The sequence below is a fragment of the Rhincodon typus genome, chromosome 27, assembly GCF_021869965.1.
Source record: "Rhincodon typus isolate 14 chromosome 27, sRhiTyp1.1, whole genome shotgun sequence".
Lineage (NCBI taxonomy): Eukaryota > Metazoa > Chordata > Chondrichthyes > Orectolobiformes > Rhincodontidae > Rhincodon > Rhincodon typus.
In genome coordinates this window covers 20,695,068-20,713,323 of record NC_063358.1, presented here as the reverse complement: position 1 = coordinate 20,713,323, position 18,256 = coordinate 20,695,068, and the positions used below count along the sequence as shown (strand labels likewise).

General features: G+C 39.9%; 1 protein-coding gene across 1 annotated transcript in view; it reads left to right on the top strand.

Moving 5' to 3' along the window:
- The window catches only part of LOC109911557 (macoilin), a 90,997-nt gene that overhangs the window by 42,494 nt on the left and 30,247 nt on the right, over positions 1-18,256 (top strand). The window contains exons 4-5 of the mRNA XM_020510891.2: positions 7,314-7,440; positions 14,542-14,665. Coding sequence (XP_020366480.1) covers positions 7,314-7,440; positions 14,542-14,665 — 251 coding nt within the window. The remainder of the gene's footprint in view (positions 1-7,313; positions 7,441-14,541; positions 14,666-18,256) is intronic.

The following is an 18,256-nucleotide window of genomic DNA, read 5'->3' as shown; positions in this document are numbered from 1 at the left end:
AGAATCAGTAAATCTGCTAACCTGCCCTCTGTTTCATTTCTGCCAGAACCACACATCTGTACTTCATGCAACCTTGATTTACTTGTATGTGTGAGTTGAATGGCAATGCTTAGTTTAGCCATTTTGTAAAGATGATTTGACATTTATTGTATCCTAACAGATTACAGGTGATGTTAACATATATTTGAAACATTTTCTTTCAAATAGTACACAAACAAGTGGCCAAACAACATTTTTAATTAGCATCTTTGTTCAAGTTACATCTGTTGAAAGAAGTCAGTCAGCATTATTTAGAAAAATTGGCTTTCTTTAAAGATGCCCCGGCTTTATCCAGTATTGGTGCAAATGACCCATGAACTAGAAACTCATCTCTCTAATTTTAAAAGCCCTATGCCAAATTTGCACATGGCTTGGATAATAATCCAGAGATTATAATTTGAGATTCTGCTCTTCAATTTAGTGTCTAGTGCCTCATTGCTCTCAGTACAAAACCTCTTTCCTAGTTTCATCTGTTGTTGGTTCCTACATATACCCATGTAGCCCCTCCCACTCTGAGCTCCTTTCCAGCCATGAGCTGATGACCTGAATTGTGGCAGCAAGTGATCAACACAACTGTGACTCTCGCTGATTGTATAGAAAATGGTATCAATCTCTCTCACCATACTCTCTCACCAACCACAACTATCACAAGTAAAATAATATTTCTTGTTTATTCCTCCTACTTGAAATGGTTTCTTGTACCACATGTCATGGTCAGTTTGCACATCCACCCTATAGCCCTAATCTTATCCAAACAGGCCGAGACAAACTTATTGAACAGTTGCAGAAACTGCCACTTCTCCAGTCTTGCCCTCAGGGCCCCGTTCCCTACATCACTCGTGGCCATACTCTCCTGTCTGATTTACGGAACAAATCAGAAGATCCTGTCCTAAGTGGTGTAACTGCATCCAGGTACCTTTCGCATCCCTAATGTGTTGCAATGTCTGTAGTTCAGCCTGCAACTCAAACTCTGAACCAAGGTTGCTTGAATCTCAAGCATTTAGTGTAGATGTTTTTGCCCTAATCACAATGGCATCCAAGGGCTCTTGAAAGCTGCAATCTTGACACATCACCTGAACTGCCGTCCTTTAATTATTTTGTTCCCCTAGTTATGTTGCCTTTTATCTGTTTTAGTATACAAATTGGTGATAAAGTTACTACGTTAAAATTTAAGATTAAGTGGCCAAGCGCTTGTAGTGTGTCACCAAACTGCTAGCTGCTTTCTCTAGAGAACAAGAACCAATTTCAGTAAGTGTGGTGCCTACCTGCCTGCTATGAGGCTCTCACCTCATCCACTCTCATTAAGGATATGGATGATATATTTATTAAATCCGCAAAGCTGAGAGTCCACGTCTTTGACATCAAGGCAACAATCAGTTCAGTAAAGCAACCAGGAACATTAGCAAAACCATGATCAATCCAAATTGAGAGAATATTTTTATTGTCTGGAGTTATACTTGGCAGGAAGCTCGTTATAATTGTTGAAAGCTAGTCACTTCAGTCCTAGGACAACATTGCAAAAGTCTCTTGGCATGTTGACCGTGGCCTAATTCTATGTGCTGTCTCGATGATACCCTTGAGCAATTCACCGAAATGCACTACTGCAGTACAGTACCCAGTTGTGACCTCAGCTAGTTCTGATTGGAAATTATTGATGCCCCTTCTTTGTAATTGGGATAAAATCCTAAATTTTCCCATCCGAACATCTCCATAGTAACAGCATCAGGACAGAACATAAAGCTGTTGAATGAGACAACTTGCTACTGCCATCAAGTTAGCAGAATTGGTGCAAAATGTAGCCTTGCTAACAAAACCTATACCTTGAACTTTTTTTAAACAATTGGCCTATAATAGCTCGAAATAAAATCAACCTCTAAAGCTTAAAATGATACCTTAACCGTGATATATTAGAGGTCTTAAGATGTACATCTCTGGTCTTGGTAATATTTTATCCAAAAATTGGACTGTTAATAGTGTGCTGTTAGGAAGTGGGGTAGGGGTGGTGAAGAACCATCTGAGCCGCCTCCTGATGGTCCCAGCATCACAGATGGCAGTCTTCAGCCAATTTTACTCATTCCACATGATAGCTAGAAAGAGCTAAAGGCACTGGATATTGTGAAGGTTATGGGCCCAGACCCTGCAAAAGACTGTGCACCAGAACTTGTGCTTCCCTAGGCAAGTTACTCCAATCCAGCTGTAATTAGTGTTTCCCTCTATTTGTTTCTTCCTGCACAGACTTTCAAATTCTCTGCGTGGAGCATTTAAACAGAAGTGGCAGTCACAGTTTAGAATTATCAAGCATGTGCAGGGCGCAGCAAGGCCTCAAAAATCTGTGCCCAAGCCTTGATAAATGAGAAGTAACATCCTTGACACATAAGTGCTAGGCAGTGACAATCACAGACTATAGAGAATATGCCATAACATCTTGACATTCCATGGCATTACCATCATTGAGACCCCAACTATCAGCATCCTGAGCGTTACCATTAAACCCAAAACAGAACTGGTCTATCCATATAAATACTCTGGCTCCAAGAGCAGGTCAAAGGCTAGAATCCTGCAGAGAATAAATTGCCTCCTGACTCTGCAAATTCTGTCCACCTTCTACAAGGTGCATGTTAGGAGTGTGATGGAATATGCCCCACTTAATGGATGAGTGCAGCTCCAACAACACTTAAGAAATTTGACACCAACCAGGACAAATCAGCCTACTTAATTGACACCACATCTGCAACCAATCATTCTCTCCTCCACAGTACAGTAGCAGCAGTGTACACCTGCAAGATGCACCACAGAAATTCGCCAAGGCTCCTTGGACAGCACCTTCCAAACTCAATGACCACTACCATCTAGAAGGACAAGAGGAGCAAAATCATGGGAATACCTGTAAATTCCCCTCCAAGCCTCTTACCATCCTGAATTCAAAGTATATAGCTGGGTCAAAATACCTGGAGCTCCCTCCCTAACAGCATTGTGGTATCTACATCGAATGGACTGGAAAAATTCCAAGAAGGCAGTTGACCACTGCCATCTCAAGGGCAACTGAGAATGGGCAAGAAATGGTAACCCAGCCAGTGACGCCGACAACCTTTTTTATACATCAGTGGGGTGGAGGGTGGGTGACATGGTGGATCAGTGGCAGCACTGCTGCCTGAAGGCACCAGGGACCTCGGCTCAGTTCCAGCCTCTCTCGACTCTGTGGAGTTTGCATGTTCTCCCTGTTTCTGCATGAGTTTCCACTGGGTGTTCTGGTTTCCTTCCACAGTCCAAAGATGTGCAGGTTAGGTGGATTGGCCATGCTAAATTGCCTGTAGTGTTCAGGGATGTGCAGACCAGGTGGATTAGCCATGAAAAATGAGGATTATGGGATAGGGTGGGGCTTTGGGTCTAAATGGGGTGCTCTTTGGAGAGTTGGTGCAGACTCGATGAGCCAAATGGCCTCTTTCCGCTCTGTAGCGTTTCTATGATTCTACAAATCATTTGACTTAGAGCATTGGCATCACTGGTGGCTCCTCTTAGAAAAGCAGCCATTCAGCTGATGTGAAAAACAATGCCACTGGATGCAATGTTGCACGCAACAATTTTCTTTTTGTATCTTGCTGCTCCCTTTTAAAAGTTTCATCCTCCTGCAGTTGCAAAGAAACAGGCCAAGAAGCTGTGAATTCCTGTGTGGCCTGGTAAAAGCACCTAAACCTTTGCTGGGGCAGATAGGGAATGCAGGCCATTGTATTTGGATTAACTATGAGCTTCACTTACAGGCTGCAAAAATTACATATTTTGATTTGTTTCCATGTGTAATATTCTCCTTAACTTCTCAAACACATTTTTACCCTAAAAGTTGAGTTGTATATGAAAAATTATGGAAATTCAGAATATTCCAGACAGAATAGCTGGATGGTACAGGGGTTCAATATCAAACAGGTGGTGGGTGATGTTGCAAATGTTCCAATGTATGTATAGAATTGCTTACATTTCAGTCCTTTTCTGGTGTCAAATTTGGGAATTATGATTCCTCGCTGCATTATTGATAATTAGATCAGCGAGTTCAGTTGATCAGACAGCTAGTTTGCGATGCAGAATGACGGCAATAGTGAGAGTTCAGTCTCCACTGAGGTTACCATGAAACTTCTCTCTCTTAAGCCGTATCCTTGCCTGAGGTGCGGTGACAGAAACTACCACCAGTCATTCACGCGCTCGTGGCCATCTGGGTATATGGCAAGTTTACCTTTATCTATAATAAATCTGTATATAACTTCACTTGCTGTGTAGTTGGTGTCCTTTGTACTAATTACATAATAAAACCTTTATTTAGGTTGAATATGTATTCTGCAGTTGCTTGCTAATAGCAATAGTAACAGATGACATCAATGAATTAGAATTTCTTTTCCAAACACTTGTTCAAATTGTGGAGTCGGGCCTACGACAGCTCTCAGCTTTTTGGGACTGACCACCTGAGGAATGTGGAGGTGGCTGTCAGCTGCGCTGGGAATCTCTTCTCCAAAATTAGCTTTACTGGAGTGATTCCAGGCACAGAACTGCAGAGAGGCTGCTAAGATTTCTTCAAGACTTGGATCAGAGTCATAATTTTATAGCACAAGAACAGACCCCCTGGTCCAACTCATCTATGCCAACCAGATATCCTAAACTGATCAAGTCCTATTTGCCAGCATTCGGCCCAGATCCCTCTAATCTCTTCCTATTCATGTACCCATACCTGCGTCCACCACTTCCTGTGGCAGCTTATTCCATACACACAGCACCCTCTGTGTGAAAACGTTGCACCTCGGGTTTGTTTCAAATCTTTACCCTCTCACTTCAAACCTATGCCCTCTGGTTTTAGATGCCTCCCTACTCTGTGGTGGGGATGGAGCTGGGGGTGGGGGCTTGCCTATTCACCCTATCCATGCCCCTCATGATTTTATGAACCTCTATAACGTAATCCCTTACCCTTTGCTCCAGAGAGAAAAGCCCCAACCTAATCAGCCTCTCCCTATAGCTCAAACCCTCCAATCCCGGCAATATCCTTACAGATCTTTTCTGAACCCTTTCAAGTTTCACAACATCGTCCTTATATCAGGAAGACCAGAATTGAATACCAGTGCAGTGGCCAAATTTGGAACAATGTGACTGTACACAAACTGCCCAACTCCTATGCTCAATGTGCTAACCAATGAAGGCAAGCGTGCCAAATGCCGCCTTCGCTAGCCTGTCTACCTATGACTCCACTTTCAAGGAGTTGTGCATCTGCACCCCTCGGCCCCCTTGTTGAGCAACACTTTCCAAAACCCTACCATTAAGTGTATAAGTCTTCCCCTGGTTTGCCGTTCCAAATACAACACCATATATGTCTAAATTAAACTCTTATTTGCTAATCATTGGCCCATCTGATCAAGGTCCCGTTGTACTCTGACAACCTGTCCGATATACAACCAATTTTTGGTGTTCATCTGCAAACTTACTAACCATACTTCATATATTCACATCCAAGTCATCTATGTAAGTGATGAAAAGTTGTATGAGAGAGAAGTCAACTTGTTTGTATACATCTTGCACAGTCCTTGATTTGATGGAAAAAAAAAAATTCCTTGACTAGATGCTGAAACCTTCTAATTTCACTTCAAAGTTGTAAATTTTCACTTTGTGGCTATCTCAAATTTTGGAAGACTCCTTGATCTCAAGACTGTGGCTTTTTCAATTTTGTTCCTTGAACTTTTGAGTCTCTAACTTAAATTATGCACGTGGATCTAGAACCCAAGCAGCGATGGGATAAATGACATCAATTGGACTAACCCAATTTTTAGTTGGGGTTTGGATTGATTTACTTATTCACTTAAAGTGAAAGGAATATTGCCACCCTCCCAGCAAACATTCCCATAAACAGAGATAAAAACTTCATTCAGTTTGGAAACCTTTTTTAATCCTCAAATTGTGCTCATTGCTACTGTTGACCAAAATGCATTATTCTAATGGTTTCTGTGGTGATCAAGGTTTGTTTAAAAATGGAGTGAAAATGTAATTTTTGAAAACTGTTTGCTTATTTATCGCAATTAAATTAATGGCATTCTACAAATGTCTTGGCTTGATGTAACATTTCAGGGAAAATCTAGAGAAACTTAAGTGGAAAGACTTTTAATAGTTAGCTAAATAAGTATAATAAATTACAGTCTAAGCTGCTGAAGTGATACAGTTTTATTCATTTCATGAAGAATATATATTAGTATCCTATTTCTACAATGTCATATTCCATAAATCTCATTTGGGAACAACCTAGTTTAGTGTGAGGCAGACAGTGGCTTATAAGTGTTAACTCGCATGCTTGCTTTGTTACAGCTTGAGGTGAGTGTACATGAAGAAAACTAATAGTAAATCAAGCCCTAGTCATAGAATGTTCATTGGAAAATTTGTTTTCTGATGCTAAGATACTTTTTACCTTGTTCTACTAACCTAGCAATTTTGTGTTTACTTTGGATGCAATTACCTGAGTTTGGTATAGAATTTATTAAGTCTGACACCTTGTTTGACAAGGGTATACAGATTATTAGATAGCTGTTAGGTTTCTTTAAAGTCAAAGACTGTGCTCTTCTTACTGCAATCATTAGTGCAGCTAGTTTCTCTTAACAATTCCCATCAAGAAATGCAGTTTTGTTTTTTAAAAGTTGCCAGATTCTCTAACTGAAAGCAGCAATTTGTCCAGTGAGTTTTCTACAAAGGATCTCTTGGCACACAACCACAATGTATATCAGATTTCTTGAAATGTTTTGCCATATTCCACAGAGAATCTGTTTTTGAAATGTTAAAACAGTTGAGATTTGTAGCCAAATTGAGAAGTGGAGAAGGGAAATGAACATTGCCCTCTTAGAACCCGCAGCACTTTATTTTGTGGGGTTTTTTAAACCACCTACCTCCATTAAGATCCCCTTTCAATATGAAACCATGCTTAACTATGTTTAGGAGAAAATTACTGAAAACAGCAAATGCTGGAGATCACAACAGGTCAGACACCATCCATGGAGAGAGTGTAAGCTAACATTTCGTGTCTTAGATGACTATTCTTCATGATGAAGGGATGTCTAGACTTGAACCGTTAGCTTGCTTCTCTCTCCATGGATGCTGTCTGACACGCAGTGATCTCCAGCATTTGTTGTTTTCACTGCTTAGCTATATTGTTTTCCCTAGGAAATTAGAATTGATCTTCGGGGAGCTCAACTGTATTAGTTTGAAAGACTGTAAAGATTGAGCTTGTAATGCATTCCTTTGCTCTGTTTTTCTTGCAGGCTTTTTCAGTATTTTTTGTTTGTGTAGCGTTCACATCAGACATAATATGCCTACTCTTCATACCAGTGCAGTGGCTTTTCTTTGCTGCCAGTACATATGTATGGGTTCAGTACGTCTGGCACACAGGTATGTTCAAGTTTTTTCCCCAATTAAAATTGTCTTTTGTAGGAAGAAAACAACATTTATAATTGTGAATCTTACAAGGAAGGGCATGATTTTAATCATCGTTTGGTGACCATTTTGAAAATCAGGTTCTAATTTAGCCTTACTGCCACAATTTGGGATCCATGTCATGTTGCTGCAACTTCATGGGAGAGAAGAAAGACATATTCTTCCCTGGAAAAGTGTACACTATTGTCAATACCTCAGTAACTAACTTGCAGCAGTCAGGTTGATTATATGTAATTGAGAATTTACAAATGCATAATCTGTCAGCTGTATTGTACTGTATAAATTCCACTTTGTCTTATGGTTTAAGTGATAGCATATTCATAATGTTACTAATCTTAATTGTTTGAAAATATTGCATTTGTAGTCCTGAATAAACAACATAATGCTTTTTATTTCACCATTTAAGATGCACTTAAAAGCCCACATGTTGAATACAAATCAATATTATTGAATTGAATCATTTATTGTCATGTGTATTCGGTGTAAAAATACAGTGAAAAGTGTGTACCATTTGCTGTACGTACGTGGTGCCATTCACATTAACTTAGAATAAGTTAAGAAAGAAAAGATAAGAGAGTCCAACTTTCCTTTGGACTGCCGCAGTCCTATTCCGGGCTTTCCAGCCCTTGCCACACCTTCACGGGAGTCCCGCTCTGGGCTGCCTCACTGGCCCATGCTCAGTCCGCCGTCTTTGCAGGACACAACTCGTGCATTCAGCTCTCGCTGTGTGGTTCCTGGTCACGACCCGGTTCCTGGTCACGACCCAGCTCCTTCCTAACTCCATCTGTAGTAATTCTATGACTCCTCCTACCCCTTTTAACTGCCTACCTAAGGAGAGAGAAGGGAGGCAAAAAAGGAAGGACAAATAAAGAGAGAGAACTGGCGAGCAGAGTGGAGCTCCAAATGGAGCGACTTAGCCTGCTGCCATCTTGACTCTGTTATACTGTAGAGTTTCAAGCAAAACAAGAGTAAAACTAATAGGCCTTGACTGAAAGGAGAACTTTTTCCAAGATCTGCCCTTTACTAAATTGTAACATATTCTACTTGGTTTTAGGATCAATATGTCAAGGAACCAACAAAGGCTTAGCTTATTTATCATCCAGTTTTGCGCGATGAGAACAATAATGAATTAATTATTGTATCCTGTACAATAATTTATTGTAGCCTGCAGTGAAGGAGTCTCTGGTGAAGCGTGATTGTATGATTTGAAAGTGATTTAGTTAAGATCGAAACTAGGGTCTTAAATCTGGAAAGTCCAAACTATGTGGATATGAAGGGAGATTTGCATTAAGTAGATTATGAAATTAGATTAAAACATCCTGAGTAGGGGATGACGAACATTAAAAGAATTAATTTGTAATCTAGAACGATTGTAGATGTCCTTAAGGACAAAAGGTAACATTCAGGAAAATGTGATCAAACCATAGACCTCCGGAGAAGTTAATAGACTCAAGGAAGAGAATTATACTGTTGCCAAAACTAGCACATTTGAAGATTGGAAGGGTTTTAAAATTCAGCAATGAACAAAACAAACTGAGAAAAGAATTAGGTGATAGAAAAATGGGAATAGTAGAGACAATGCTAGGATCTAGTTTTAGGAATATGATGTATTTTTCAAATAATATGATATAGCAGTGTCTGCATGGTTTCATGGAATGGAAATTGTGTTTGGCGAATAGATTTAGATTTTTGAAGTTATAACAAACGGATGGATAAAGGGATAACAGTAAATATAACCTATTTGGATTTTCAAAACGATTTGACATTATGCCATTTGAGGTTGTTGTATAAAATGAGGGTTTGTGTAAGGTGATTTATTAGCATTGACTAAGAGTTGGTTAACTGACACAAGACCGTAGGGATAAATTGGTCATTTTCAGTTTAGTAAGCTATAACTAGTGGCATTCTGCAAGAATCAGTGCTTGGCCTCAACAGTGCTCTTAAATTGAGGGAATTGAGCATGATGTCATGTCATGTCAGTAAATTTATACACAATGGAAAGAGACAAGTTACAATGTGGCGATGGTACAAAAAGGTTGCAGAATTATTTAGAAAGATTAATGATTTATTTTGGTTGGAAAAGTTGAATAGCAAATTTTGTTTTGTTTTAAATGGCAAGGACTAGGAAATGTTGGTATTTGGAGGGTTCTCAGGCTTGCTAAGCACAAATCTCAGCAAGTTAACATCCAAGTACACAAGCGATTAGGTATGGTGTGTTGGTCTTTATACAAAGAAGTTAGTTTAAGGATAGTGAGTCAATGAGACCATGTCTGGATTACTCGATTCAGCTTTTAATCAATTTAGATAATTATACTTTTAATCCTCTTCTTTAGTTAATCTAAAGTAAGATAAACTTGCCTGAGAGACAGTAACAAAGGTTCACTAGACTGATTCCTGGGATCTGTGAGGAAAGATGGAGTAGAGTATGCCTGTATTTCCTAGAGTTTAAAAGGATGAGGAGCAGTTTCATTGAGACACTTCGAATTCTTAAGAGACTTGATAGGCAGCTGCTCAGAAGATATATCCCTGTTTGGAAGTAGAAGTTGCAACATTCGAATAATGAGTCATCCACTTGGGATTGAGATGAAAGGGACACTTCTTTTTTTTTTCCGTGATGTTTGTGAATCTTTGGAATTCATGACCCCAGAGAACTGTGGATGTTCAGTTGCTGAGTGTATTCAAGTCAGATCCACAGATTTTTGAAGGGAATAAGGGGATTTGGAAAAAATGTGTGAATGTAGAGTGAAGATAGAAGATTAGTCATAGTCTTATTAAATGACAGAGCATGCTCAAGCAGTGGCCTCTCCTGCTATTTATACTTGGGTCAAAATCTAGTGCTGTATTGGTCGTCAATTGCTAAAGGTACTGTGGATCCAGTTAGTAAGGGGAAGTCCTAGTTTACGTATCCAACAACTACTTCTAGTGGGAAAGAACTTAGCTTCTGCTTGATGTCTTTTCATGAATAAAGCTGATGTTAGTGTTTTTATTTAATGGATTGCTACTTACAGCAGCCTAAATTGGTGAAAATGTTTTAAAATAAATAGTGCCTGTGCTGACAGATATACTAGAAAAAAGAATCGACACCTTTTCCAGGCAATGGTGGACTCAGTGGTCAGCTCATTCATACAGGTCAGTGATGTGGTATACACAGTTTTCTGTTCTGGTTTGTTGAGTTCAGTGTGGTATAAAAGCAAATGTCACAATGGCAGCATCTTTCAGTCAAATTGACAAACTAGTTTGTGAAGTTCAGAGGATTTACTGAGCCTGTTGGACCAAATACGACAGTGATGTGAAACAGTAGCTGATGATGTTTCATTGTCCTGCTTAATTTAAAGTACCTTGGTCCTTTCTTTGTTCTGTGTGTTATGGCTACTTATTTCATAGCTTAGCAAGTCTTTTTTTATATAAAGCTGAGTATATTGAGGCTGTTGTGGTATCAAAATTGTGTTTATCCTGATAATCCACCCAATGGAAACTCAACTAATCTCTATCACGTAAACAATGCAGTGAAAATTGGGTTGTGATTATTCCTCCTAGTAACAGTTCGCAAGAGGCCTCGTAATAGCTGTTGAAAGCCATACAGCTGTATTGCCTGTTACTTCCCTGAACTCCCTCTCGCTGCCACCCCACAATTTTTTTAAAAACATACCTGTTTTTGGAGTAGCTCTTTGTGACTGTAGCACCTGGGCCTTCAGGTACTTGAGGCTGCTGGCCTCTGGATGACTGCCTCAAGTAGGATGTCACTGGTGAGGCAGCCAATTGAATGAGAAGGTCACTGGGCAGCACTTAAACTAATTAGTGTTTAGTCTGGTAAGTCTACTGAGCGGTGGGGCAGGAGTTGATCACAACTGAAGTCACTTGCCACAGCATCTATTGCACAGAAGAACAAATCCTGGCCTTGAAGTTCAAAAAGAAGCTTGGATCCTCAGTTCAATTCCTTTAGAAATTATATGTTTAAGGAGACAAAGCAGTTACTCTGAGGGGGAATTATGCTATTTTAGTCAGTGATGTATTTTTCTATTCTGTCACGTTGTCTTTGCCACTGAGGTGACAATTGATAAAGTGTGTTGAAGTTCTTCAGGCAAAAGCAGTAGTAAAAGGCAAACATTTTCCATTAGTCTTTAAATCTTTCTTCAACACCAGTTTTCTGGTTGGCAGGTAGATTTTTCTCAGTTAGTGAAATGACCTGTCTTATCTCTAGCTGGAATGTAGGATACTACATGTATTTCTGACACAATGTTGACAAACAAGCACGAAATTGCAAGGAAAAGCTGTGCTAGTTGAATTCATAGTTTTCACACTGATGTAATTTTGAATAACTCTTGCCTGTAGGGAAAGGATTTTAATGTTCTTCTGTTCACCTTTTGCTTTAATAATGCCAGTATATGAATTATCCAGTATTGGTTTTACAGTTGGGTAAGTTCTCTGAAGAGAGAGCTCTTCATTTAATTTACAAGTTGTGTCCAAGTTTATTGAAGGGGGAGAAAAATTTGAGCACAAATTCCTAACTCAGTGGTTCGTTCCCTCCCTTCCTGAGGGAAATGTTAACGTAGTTTTAAATTTTACTTTTCATGGCCATTCCTGCAGTTGTGCTAACGAACTATATCATGAAGTGGTAAAACATAGGTTGACCACACGTTCTTCACTGATCCCAGCCAGGCCTTTTGTGAGAATGCCAAGTTGAGGCAAGGTACTTCTCCTTATGGAAGCGGGAAGGTCAAACCTATCTGTGTGTCAGTTTGTGCACTTATCGAACATCTATTATAGGAACAGCATTGTCAAAGTCTTGTAAGTTGTCTGGTGTACATTAAAAGAAGGGAGCTCTGAAATGGCAATGAATTATTTTTTAATGTTGAACTGTAATTTGCAAACCTGTATGTAATTCCACATTGCAGGTGCAATTGCAAATAAACATAATTAGATTGTTAATTACTGGCTCATTTTCTAATATTTTCATTTCTTTACATCAATCTTTGCAGTCCCTTTTGAATAGTTGTTTGTTTCGAATGAATTATTGGCTGTTTAATTCAAATGGGACTGAGATACGTTTTAAAAGCTTGATTCGCATAGCGCCCTTATAACTGACAGAGAAAGAGAAGACATTATTTCTACCTTGGACACTAAATTCTGGACCTATATTGATTGCTAATCCCTGCATCACTGTTCCCTGTATTTGATATTTAGCATGTGCTGATATGTGGCCTAAAAAGAAGAAATTATGTGGAGGTGGGGATAGAAAGATGATTTCCTTAAATGTATTTACCTCTCACTTGAATTGCAGTGTCACTTGTATGTTTCCATTGCTGTAATGTGCATGATGCCATGCGAATCAGAAAATTGGTGGAATTTGAAATAAGATTGTGTAAGAAATAACTTTTTTAAGAAAGAAAACAAAGTTTTTTTTGTGATGTTTTGTTTCTGAAATGAATTTTAGTTAAGATCATAAAATGTCAGAGGAGAAAGAGGCAATTCAGTCCATCGGGTCTACTCTGCCATTTAATGGGATTATGGCTGACTGCAATTTTCTGTCTTTCCCTGTAACTCTTGAATTCTTCACTGATTTGAAAATCTGTCTCTCAACCTTGAATATACTTAATGACACAGCTTTTACAGCAATTCCACAGATTCATGACCCTCAGAAGAAATTCTTCTCTGCTTCTGTCTTAAAAAGAGTGACTCCCTATTCTGTGATCATGCACTCTAGTCTTACACTCTCCCACAAGAAATAACCTCTTAGCATCTACCCTGTCAAATCCTCCTAAGAATTTTGTTTCAATACCGCCAGCCTCGTTCTTCTATACTTCAATGAATACAGGCCCAACCTGTTCAGCCTATCCTCACAAGAACATCCCTCCATGCTTAGGATTGACCTAGTGAGCCTGCTGTGGACTACCTTCATTGTCAGTACATCTTTCCTTAGATAAGAGAACCTAAGCTGTTCATGGTATTTGTAAACATTCTGTTTTTACATTCTTGTAACAGGTTAGCATTTTGCCAGTGGCAGACGTTAAGCTAACTGTCCTATAGTTATGAACTTCATTTTTGAATTAGGCTGTTACATTGGCAGTGCAAAGAAAATTTGCTGGAAAATCTCAGCAGTTCTGGCAGTACCTGTGCAGAGAAAGCAGAATTAATGTTTCAGATCCAGTGACCCTTCTTCAGAACTGAAGTTGACTTCCTTGGTTAACCATGGTTGAGAGATCCCTTTCTAGAATCCTCCTCCCTTGCTCGGATGTCATTAGAGCTGTGAGCTGCTAACTATTTTCCTGAATATCTGCTATCATTCAACAACTGCCATTTCTGCTCAACTCCTTTCCCACTACACTTCAGCATATTAGTGCTGTGGTCACTTTGCTCTTTCTCCCTACAGTCTTCACCCTTGTCGAATACCTTGTATCTGTTGGACGCTTGCAGGGGCGGAAACTTTTCAAGTGCTTCTCCCTGGACCCCCATTTCTGCCTCACCTGCAGTCACTTGATTCTGAATTTTTATCAGTTGCTGTTTAACCTGTCTGATTCCAGCTAATGGAAATCACCCTACAGTACAACAATTTCATAGAATCCTATCTTAGAATCCCTACAGTGTGGAAACAGGCCCTTGACCCAACAAGGCCACACCGACCCTCCGAGCATCCCACCCAGACCCATCCCTCTTTAACACACCTAACCTACACATCCCTGAACACTATGGGCAATTTGGACTGTGGGAGGAAACCGGAGCACCCGGAGGAAACCCATGCAGATACAGGGAGAATGTGCAAACTCCACACAGACAGTCGCCCGAGGGTGGAATCGAACCCGTGTCCCCGGTGCTGTGAGGCAGCAGTGCTAACCACTGAGCCACCATGCCGCCCTGATTTGAGGAGCCTTATCTTTGTGAAAAGGCATTTTGCAAGCTTGCATTGCATTATTTAGCTGGTGCGTGATGCAAGATTATTGGAACTATTTTTTTGCCTTTTATGAGAAAGCCAGAACTATCTTCATTGGTATGTTAATGGAAAATTGTTCCTCGGATTAAAATGTTTAGTTGATGACCTTTTTTTTTTATCTTTTTCAGAAAGAGGAGTATGTTTACCAACTGTATCATTATGGATATTATTTGTTTATATAGAAGCAGCAATCAGATTTAAAGATTTAAAAAATTTTCATGTAGACCTTTGTCGCCCTTTTGCTGCACACTGGTGAGTTATCTCTTTATTTGGAAGCTGTATATAAGCAAGTTATTTTAGATCACAGTTGTCTTCAGGATCTCCGTGTCGAATAGTATCTAGTATCCCTGCATAACAAATCTTCTGTTGTGTAAACTTTAGTTGTGTAAACTATCTACCCAACTCTCCTGCCACATGTCAGAAAGGAGCAGTACAAAATAAAGATTACTAAATCTAACACAGAATGACATTCTGTCAGAGACTCCAGAATAACTCCTTTTGGACTCTGACAGCTCTTGCAGCCCAAACTCAGGCTTTTCCATTTTTGATATCACAGCATCTGGAGATGCTTGCTGTTCCTTGTGAATGTATAGATGCATGTTCCAAGCATTTTGGTTTTTCTGATTAATTTGTATTTTGGGGTAATTGTGACTTTTTTCACGTAAGCTTTTTAAATTACTGTGTTTTCTCATTTGAGAACTCTGTTTAAAAAGTTACACTGTGTTTGTAGTATTCTGAATTAGGTCAGAGTCCATTTACTTGGAAATAGAGCAATGAGGATTGTTACAATACTAATGGGACCAGAAAAAAGTTTGTACATTTCCACACTATTTGACACATTAGTTTTGCCACAGTGAATGCCAGTTATACCAAATGGAAAAACAGTTCAACTCCTGTTAAAGAGTCAGTCATACAGCACAGAAACAGACCCTTCAGTCCAATTCGTCCATGCCAATCAGACATCCCAATCTGACCTAGTCCCATTTATGAAGTCATAGAGAGGTCTACAGCATGGAAACAGGCTGTTTTGGCTCATCCTATCCATGCAGCTTAGTTTTCACAATTAAACAGGTCCATTTGCTTGTGTTTGGTCCATATCCCTTCATACCCATCCCATTTATGTATCTGTCTAAATGTTGCTTAAATGACATCTGTATTTGCTTCCATCACTATCTCTGGCAGCCCATTCTAGACTCTCACCACCCTCTGTGTAGGGAAAAATAGTCCCTCAGGACCCTTTTGTATCTCTCCCCCCTCACTTTAAACCTATGTCCGCTCTAGTTTTGGACTCCCCTCCTATGGGGAAAAGCTGTTGGTATCTACCTTATCTATGCCTCTTATGATTTTATAGACTTCCATAAGGTCACCCCTCAGTCTCCTATCCTCCATGGAAAAAAAAAGTCACAGCCTATCCAACCTCTCCTCCTAACTCAAACCTTCCAGTCCAGGTAGCATCCTGGTAAATCTTTTCTGTACTCTCTCCAGTTTAATAATATCCTTTCTACGGTAAGGTGCCCAGAACTGCACCCAGTACTCCAAATGTAGTTTCAACAACAGTTTGTCCCAACTCTCAATTAAACTGGTTCCATCTGCTAGCATTTGGAGCACAATCCTCTAAACTCTTCCAATTCATATACCCATCAGATGCCTTCTGAATGTTTCTGGTATAATTACACGAATAGCCATGAATAGTGCTTCAATAGGAGGATCTGCAAGCAGAAGTAACCATCACTGTGTTGATTAGTTATTTAAAATTTATAGATGAATAAACAGTTGGTTAGAAATAGATTGGAGAGGGAATTAAGATAGTTAAAGCTGAGAACATAAAATTCCAAATGGAATGCAGTGAGGTCAATAAAGGCCAAACAATGGTGACGTGAGGATGAATAGTACTTGAATTTCTCATTTTGTCACTTAGGAGGATTTTTCTCCTGGAATAAAATTATTCAAAAAAAAGAAAGAAATGTAGCAGAGCCCAAGATTTGGTTAACAGGATGTGGAAGGATTAGGCTTCATGGACCAAATGATCTATCTTTCCCATTTTTAATTATTTCTATCCCGGATAATTTGTTGAATGTCATAACCATATTTGAATTGTATTTGGCTCTTCTGACAAGATTTGGCAAGAGTTGGGGTGATTATAGATGAGTTGCTTAAGTTGCTATGTTGCAGTTTTGGGAAATTCTGAGCAGCGAAAAAGATTTCGTTGCCTTAATTTTTAAGACAAGTATGACTGTTGCAGAGCTATTCACATTTCTGAAGCTGTGATTTTATTTTATTTTTATAATCAATTCATTTATTCAAAAATTTTAAGATCATGACGAGACAATTTCACATACCAGTGAATAGGTATGTGGTATGGTGGATGATGCATACAAAAGTTTCTGCTCCACTTGGGGCCATTCATCATCAAAGCACTGTCATTAGCCTCAGCATCTTCAGATCTTAAAAAGTATTAAGGTAGATAAATCCTGGGTCCTAATGGGATCCATCCCAGATTGTTAAGGGAGGCAAGAGAACAAATTGCTGGAGCATTGACAGACATCTTTGTATCCTCTTTGGCCACAGGTGAGGTCCCAGAGGACTGGAGAATAGCCAATGTTGTCCCACTGTTTAAGAAGGGTAGCAGGGATAACCCTGGAAATTACAGGCCCATGAGTCCCGTGTCGGTTGTAGGAAATTATTGGAAAAGCTTCTCGGGGACAAGATCTGTACACATTTAGAAGCAAATGGACTTAGTGATAGTCAGCATGGTTTTGTGCGGGGGATGTTGTGCCTCACTAACGATAGAGTTTTTTGAGGTGATGATGAGTGAGGGAAAAACAGTTGATTCTTTTCCGCATTGTTAAAGGCTTTCCTGAAGTCAAGGTCCCTCATTGCAGACTGGTAGAAAAGGTGAAGTCACATGGTATCAACAGTGAGCTGGCAAGATTGATACAAAACTGGTTTAGCCACAGGAGACAGAGGGTAGCAGTGGAAGGATGCTTTTTGGAATGGAGGGCTGAGAGAAATGGTGTTCCACAGGAATCCGTGCAGGGACCACTGCTGTTAGTGATTTACATAATGATTTGGAGGAAAACGTAGCTGGTCTAATTAGTAAGTTTCCAGATGATACAAAGATTGATGGAGTTGCAGGTAGTGAGGAGGATTGTCAGAGGATACAGCTGGATATTGATCAATTGGAGGCTTGGGCAGAAAAATGGCAGATTGCGGTTTAATCCGGACAAATGTAAGGTGATACGTTTTGGAAAGTCAAGTCCAGGTAAAACTAAATGGTGAATGGCAGAACCCTTAGGAGTGTTAATATGCAGAGGAATCTGGTGGTGGCAGCGCAGATAGATAAGTTAGTAAAAAAGACTTCTGGCATGCTTGCCTTCATTGGAAGGAGCGTTGATTATTAGGATAGACAAGTTATGCTGCTGCTTTATAGAACTTTAGTTAAACCGCACTTGAAATATTGCGTACAGTTCTGATCATCATACTTCCAGAAGGATGTGGATGCTTTGGAGAGGGTACAGAAAAGGTTTACAATGATATTGTTTCAGAGGTAGTAGGAACTGCAGATGCTGGAGAATCTGAGATAACAAGGTGTAGGGCTGGATGAACACAGCAGGCCAGGCAGCATCAGAGGAGCAGGAAGGCTGACATTTTGGGCCTAGAGCCTCCTTCAGAAATGGGGGAGGGGAAGGGGGTTCTGAAATAAATAGGGAGAGGGGAGGAGATGGATAGGGGAGAAGATAGGTGGAGGGGAGACAGACAGGTCGAAGAGGCGGGGATGGAGCCAGTAAAGGTGAGTGTAGGTGGGGAGTTAGGGAGGGGATAGGTCAGTCCAGGGAGGACGGA